Here is a 7,352-nt window from a genome sequence, read left to right as displayed (position 1 = left end):
TGCACTGAAATTGTCCTTCAACTTCTACAAATCAAGCTTGTTCGATGTCCTCTAATTCTAAACAAACACCAAATTTATCACTGCTACACAGGAGGAGAGTCGAAGGACAGGGTAAGCATTTAAACACAACTTTACCATACAAGGATTGAAACACAAACAGCACAATATGCCAGACAGTTAAAGCCTGTATTGTACTTACTCCATTGAGAAGTACTACAGCATATTTGTCTATTGCTCTCTCTAGCTAGTAACTCACAAATGTCCTGTAATATTTGTCTGTCTTTTTTAGCATGCTCTGATTCTGTTAGAACAAGTCCACAAGTACACCATAGTGCAGCTTCAGCTAAGACTACGCAGTTGTTCAAAGGAGAGAAGCACAATATTGATTTGGGTTATTTTACTTCTATTGGATTTTGTTATTGGGGGAAAAAAGTTCTCTTCAGAAAATCTTTGCAACTTTTATATTGTGCACAAAAGATATCAAAGTTTACTGCTCAAGTGTAGCCAATGAGGCGTGGGGTGCTGGGGAAAGTTTTGCGCATGTCCATACACTTCTTGTCAATGAAGAAGGAGTTTGCCTTCACAGATATGTCATGTTCTATCTTTGATTTGTTGGCAAGCAGCATCTGCAGTGTATCACGGGCTTCTTGCAGACGTTTCTTTAAGGTCTGTAAGGTGTCATCTATAGTGTAAACTTCAGTGACAAGCCTGAAAAAAAAGAAGGGGACAGGTTGCTCACGTAACTTTAGCAGTCCCTCACCATGTTCCTTTTTTGACAGTGGACAGGTCAGATTTTGAGGCAGAATTTGAACAGCCTTCTTGGACTGAATTTATACAAAACTAACTTGCATAGCACCTGTAAGTGTGGTTTCTTGCCTGCATTGACCTGCAATAGCCCATGAAGCCACTCTGAATTTTATCTGATACCTCCTCACTTGCAGACTACTTGTGTAGCCTCTCTAGAGCTAGCATGACCAGGTTGAATGCTTAACATATAGTTCTGAAGTACATGTTTTGGATGGATATATATATGTTTGGGATGTTTATATGTTTGGGATGGATATTACTGGACTCCTTGTAGTTTCTGACAGCTCAAACCTGTGCAGCATGCGTGCTAAATGATCTAGATTTGGTGGAGGAGCATATTAATACAAACAAGAATTACTTATCAGAACAACCACTGAAAGTAGAGCTCTGAAATCAAGATTTTCTGTGATACTAGCCATATTTCTTCCAGTGGCCTATCAACACAGATGTGGCAACGCTTCTTGTGTAGTCACTGAGTTGATAAATTCTCTTTAATGCTGTCAACTTTGTTTATTATCTAATGTTCTATTAAATGAGCAAAGCACCATAGCCTATTAAAAAAAATAAATACAAATTTCTAGAATCAGCTTTAACTTGTTTTGGGACAGTCCCAGTTGATTTAGCACAAAACAGCACAGAAAAACTAGGCTTTATTAATTTGTTTTCTATCTAATCCCTTCACTACAAAGTTGGCAGCACACACAGAGAACAAGTGCCAACATCAGCACTTCCTTTTTAAAAAGCAGCAAACTCAGATAACATTTACATGTTACAAAGAAGTGGTTCATTTGATGTTTTCTTTTTCTATTGCAATTGAACTATTAGGCTGAATCTTTGTGCTTTAAACAACAAGAGAAATGCACTTGAATTATTTAAAAGTAAAAAATAAAATCCTTAAAAAGTGAATTAGCAAAAGGTTTTGCTTTCTCAGATAGGAACTTCTCTAAGAAAATATATTTTATTTGAGATGTGAGCTCAGCCAAAAACTGCAATAGAAATAAAAGCATCCATGTTTCAAATACCCTCTGTCAGAATTTCCACCACTAACTGCGGTTATGATGAACATAACATACAAAGATTTGGATCAACTAAAGCATCCAAAATAATTTGGCCTGGACTGGGGAGCTGTGGCATAACAAAATTCACATATGTTGGAGGAAGGAGAATAGGATACACTAATAATCTGTTGTTATAACTGTGTCTAGTAAACAGCATACTTGTATAAAAATTGGTGTTGAAATATTAGAAATCATATCAGGCTGTTGGCGAACTTGTGTGTACAATAAACCTAAAATACTTCTGAATACCTGCACAACTGCTTGCAAAGTTTTTATATAACCTGTAAGCTGGTAGGAGTTGGAATGATTCAGAACACCTATATATATATTCAAGAATTTCACATTTATGTCTTTTCACTCTAGTTTAAGAAAATATTCAAAGACATTCTGATTTACAGTAATTTCAGATGAGGCTTGTGAACTTTTTCGAACAGGACCCTTTGGAATGTCAACAGCATCACTGGCACTTGTGGGAAGGAAGAGGAATAATGTGACTCTGCTTCAGCACACTTTTGATCCCAGTTTGGACAAGTTTTGTATCTTCGATATATGCAGTCCTGCTGAATAGATTGATATCAATCCTACTGCTGCAGACATTTTTGTGGAAGAGATTGTCAGGGGGAAACAGGAAGAGAACAAGACTCAGTGAGTAAGGACTGAAACTGTATTATTTAAGGCTGTCTTGTTGGTGGTGGTGTTTTTTTTTTCTTTTTTCTTGTTGTTAAATAAAAAGCTGACACTAGTTTATTTCCATACCTAATTGATGGTGCAGCAGTAACTGAAGTTGTGAGTGATCTGCTCCCAGAGTAAAGATAAGTGCTGAGTTTATGCTATAGTGCCTAGATCAGAAGTTCTTATTTTTTCACAGCTGAATTCCTGCATCTAGAACAGGCATGATTTGTGTGATATAAAAGGACACATAAATAAAACTACCCAAATGGATATAAAAGACTTCATATCCAAAACAATATTTTATGAGAATGGATTTGGAAAGCAGAGCATTAAGTTGAAGGAATCTAATATGAGGATACACCAAAGGAAATGTCAAGATCTGATTAAGAAGTTATGAAGCTGAAAAAAATAGATATTGCATTCTACAATTTATGGGCTAAGAAGTTGGAAGAAAAAGTGAAAAGATGCCAGTACAATAAACTATGATTCACTGCCATTTCCTTGTTTGAATAGAAGGTTTTTGAGCTGATAAAACATGTTTAGGAACAGTAATATAAATACTCAGCTTAAACACTATGTACTTTATTAATCTTACTGTATATGAACCTGTTGTATGCAGTAGGATTTTGTTAGAGACAAATGCCAAAAGGGACTAGCTTCCTACTTTCTGGAAAAATATGCAAAAATTCTTGTACTGGACTGTGAAATTCACTCCATCTATGGCAGGAACCCTGCTGCAGTATTTCTTGAGAAAACCCCCACAGAATATTTTGGAGACAGTATTTTAAATAAGATATACTTGATAGGGTTCTCTTGGACACTAACGTGTCGGGAGGGAGATAAACAGGATTAAATTTCAGAAGAAGCTTCCTTCATTAGGGAGGGAAGACACCTTCTTGGACACCTTCTTGTATATCCAGGAGGACACAATACACACTGTTCAATGTACTGTAGCACAAGGATCACCAAGCTGATGCCAACATATGTTGGAAAGGCCCTACAGCTACGTGACCAAAATGCATGCTAGATGAGCTAAAGTGTCCAGAGATGATACTGGAATCACCATATGGTTGGATAAAAGTACTGAAAATGAGTTCAGGCAGTAAGAGTTGCTGCCTCATTCTTATTTGCAATTAACTTTTAAAGGAGCTTGACCATTAGATAACTTTTGTATCAAGACAGAATTTTGTCTTGGAAAACATGTTTCTAAAATAAGGTATTTCCTGAATTGAAATCTTGGTGTTTCATCCTGAATGGAATTAAAATCAATTAATAAATCCCACTCAGGCATGAGACTGAAACCCCAAGCATATGAACCACCAACAAGCAAATGAACTCCAAAGTGTCCTCGGAAAGGGTCTCTAAAGGCACACGCACGTAACATTTGGCCCATTACTTCAACATAGATACTTGGATTTTAGTTTGTTTTTCCAGAGTTTCTATCGTCACATAATGAATACAATTCTAATCCTGTTGAACAATTTCATTGTTGCTAAATCTCTCTTTCTTGAGTAGCTGACTGAGGAGGGGATGGAGTGGTCTGGCCTCTACTTACTGGTACTGAGGTTCATCACGGCAGAGCTCTATATTGGGTCGTTTAGTTCTCGTCTCCAGGCGTGTCTGAGCCACTTTCAGAGGGTACTCCTTTGCCATTATGGATCTCTCCAATAGCATGATTGTATCTTCTGTCTGGAAGATTTCTTGAAGTACCTGAAAAAGTCGAACATTTTTGTAAGCCTCGTGTGCATATGAAACCATAACTCCCCCCTGCTTTAGACACTCCTATTGGAACTGCTTCGATTCTGGCATGTCACTTCCCTTTAATTTAAGGGAGGAGATTGCTGTAATCTCACAGTAATCAGATGTATCTGTATAATTTGTTGGCTTGATCTTGCCATTTTTTACAAAGGTTATACAGCAATCACAGTTCTTAGAAGAGCCAGAGGCCATTAAATGCCATTAAAGCATGTAATGATGTTGTTCCTTGAAAGCTGGATAGCAACACTGGGCAATATTTATGCTAAGAAATGCAACATTGTTTGCTGTTATAACATTACGGAATTTTAATGCAAACTGGAATATAACTATATAACAAGCAGGAGAAGCACTGAATTCTTGTGAAAGGGAATTGTGTGTGTGTGTGTGTGTAAAGCCATTTTCATAGAGGCAAAGTTTATAGCTCTAAATAGACTCATTTCCATTTTTACTTCATTATCTACTTTTTCTATTAAATAAAATAACTGCTGATTGACCAGGGACCATTTTGCAGCATTAAAATTTCAACAAACTGCCACTTTCATTCAAACTTTCATTCAATTCTTATTTCCTTTTGCCTCATAAAAATTCAAAAGCCATCAAATATGTGCTCTCTGAAATTGTTTCATATTCCAAGTATTTTGAGGACATCTGCTGCAAGAATATATAAGCACAAATAATATTTTCATACTGAAACTAACTTCTGAAAGTTTTGCAAACACACTGGGAACTCTAAAGGGAAGAACAGCTTGCTTTAAAAGCTTATTTTCTCTAAATGGGAAAGGTATGGAGTGAAACATCATCAAAAAGAGGCCCACAGAATTAGAATAGCATAGTTTTAGTTGCAGAGTATATTATCATATACTTTATGTTATTCCTTAGGGTACTGTAACTGCTCTTTCCGTTCTTTTCCATACTGATGGAAACACACAAACTGCAAGGGGAAAGCTTTTCTCAGTCATAAAAAGAGAGAGAGGGATTAAAACATTTATATTCAGGTAACGTTCCCTAGCCAATTGATTATTACATTACTTTAATTTACCACAATTAATTACAGCCAACATAGTGAACAAGTTCAAGTTTTTCCTGTAGACAGGTTTAAAATGGAAGAGAACAAATTGAACTGATGTCATTTCTCAGCCAGTCTACTAAAATCAATGCAACTTGAATTTCAACAACCACTAAAAATGTCATAATGCTATTTGAGTTATGCTGCTGTTCGGATCTTGCCTATGTGCTCAGTTGTACTGTGTTATCTAATGATGTATGTAGTTTAAAAACACAATTAGTTCTTGCTGCTGAAAAGTTAGTTATAGACAAAACCCAAAGGGCTAAGGATGCCAAGAGCCTGCACCCCAGGCCAAATCCTTAAGAGCTTGTTGGTGATGTGTAGTGGGGCAAGGCAAGAGACCTGGCTAGCACTGTGCAAACCAGTTCGCCCTTTGCAGTAACGCCACTTTCCAATGGCAGCCTATGAATATGCCTGTTGTGATTTAAAGGCAGCAAGTGTCTCCTCACTGAGTCTTTTGGGTCTCATTTGGGTTCTCACTGAGCAGGCTTGAGAACATCTTCACCTGAAAGAAGCCTTTACTGCATACAGACTGCTGGGGAAAAGGCTGGTTTGTTATGAAAGGAACACAGTACGAAAGAAAACGAAGTTCAGAGTAGTATATCTCTCCCTGTAGTTTCATTCTACACCAGTTCTTTCTTAATTAAATAATCACTGTAAGTAAGCTGTGTTTTACAGGGAATACAAAGCACACTGGTACGGGAATACGCAGGTAGGCCAGTGTGCTTGGGTAGCTATTTGAGGAGCTACTTATGGTCAGAGTGCATTGTTAAATATGTTGTTTTCTAACTTTTTTACAGTTCTACCAGTTACATACACAATTTTCTGTAGTTAATATATATATACACATATATAAATAAACTTAGGTGCCTTCATTATGCAGAAAGTCATCTTTTTTTTTTTTTTTTTCCCTGAAAACACAAAGGCTTTGGGTCTTCTGCTGCTTAGAAGTAGAATTAGAGTAGCTTGTGCTGTTGCCAGAACTTCACTCTTTAGCAATTTGCTAAGAGTATCCTCTGTTTGCTCATTTGTACATGATGAAGGTGAGATATAGTCCCCAGGTAGGCTGCTGGCAATTAAAGGGATGTTGGGGAGCTCTTACAAGCTTGTCGGTCCGAACTGTTGTTCACATCTTTCACCTTCATTGCCAACCAAAATATCAACCTGTGGGGACATACCAAGGCTGAGAGGAAAGAACAGGCAATGTGTTTAGAGGTCACCCACTGCTGAGCCAGGGCCCTCCTTTCCTGTGTTTATCTTACAGCTTCTCTCACTGCTATGGAGCTTCCCATGCTACGCCTTGCTGCGTGTAGGGGGCTGAGTCCACTGTGCTGGTCTTCTGGTACCTGCAGTGAGGGTATTGCCTCTCACAGTCATTCTGCTTACAATTTATAGTAAACATCTTCCAATTTACAGTAAATTGTAAGTAGATTTTCTTTCTAATAATAAAGTGTAAATCAAAGTAAAAGCAATGGAACAAAGTCACACACATCTCCTCAGCCTAGTAAGAACAGGGCAAAGTTATGTTTCAATTTAAGAAACAATTGGGTGAATATTTGTTTTCTACCTATAATGAAAGAGAGGGGGGATTTGTGTTCTCTCTCAGTCCTGATTCTGAGTAAGACCTCTGTGGTTTACACTTTGAGCTTTGTTGGTGGTAACGTTTTCTCTCTTTGGCATCAGGTGGAAATCCACTTTTGTGGGGGAAATCTGTCAGTGAAACAGAGCAATTAAAGCTACCTAGAGCACTTCATTAGAAATGAACTGTGTCTGTGAAAGCAGCTCCCGCAGACCAATGTAGCAGTTTAGAAATGTGCTCATGTTATAGTACCTATGTAATATAGTCACTGTGCTGCTACCTTGTCTCATGACAGCATGAATCAAAATGCCATTTATTCAGGTAGTGGAGTGAAGTTACAAGCTATTTTGTGGGTAATTAATGCAAGTTGATCTGAGCAAGTTAAAGAAGTGTAAGGAGATAAAAAGAACAT

At 37.5% G+C, this 7,352-nt stretch overlaps 1 protein-coding gene across 1 annotated transcript in view; it reads right to left on the bottom strand.

The window, feature by feature from the left end:
• Positions 1–494: 494 nt before the first annotated feature.
• TEKT5 (tektin 5) overlaps positions 495–7,352 on the bottom strand; it is a gene marked incomplete at both ends in the record, with an annotated part of 29,230 nt that continues 22,372 nt past the window's right edge. Inside the window, 2 exons of the mRNA XM_082772765.1 lie at positions 495–708; positions 4,093–4,247. Of these exons, the coding sequence (XP_082628891.1) occupies positions 495–708; positions 4,093–4,247 (369 nt within the window). The remainder of the gene's footprint in view (positions 709–4,092; positions 4,248–7,352) is intronic.

Source organism: Aythya marila, assembly GCF_965140915.1.
Source record: "Aythya marila genome assembly, chromosome: 15".
In the NCBI taxonomy this organism is placed as follows: domain Eukaryota; kingdom Metazoa; phylum Chordata; class Aves; order Anseriformes; family Anatidae; genus Aythya; species Aythya marila.
Note: the sequence above shows the minus strand (reverse complement) of the source record. Positions and strands in the feature narration are given on the sequence as shown.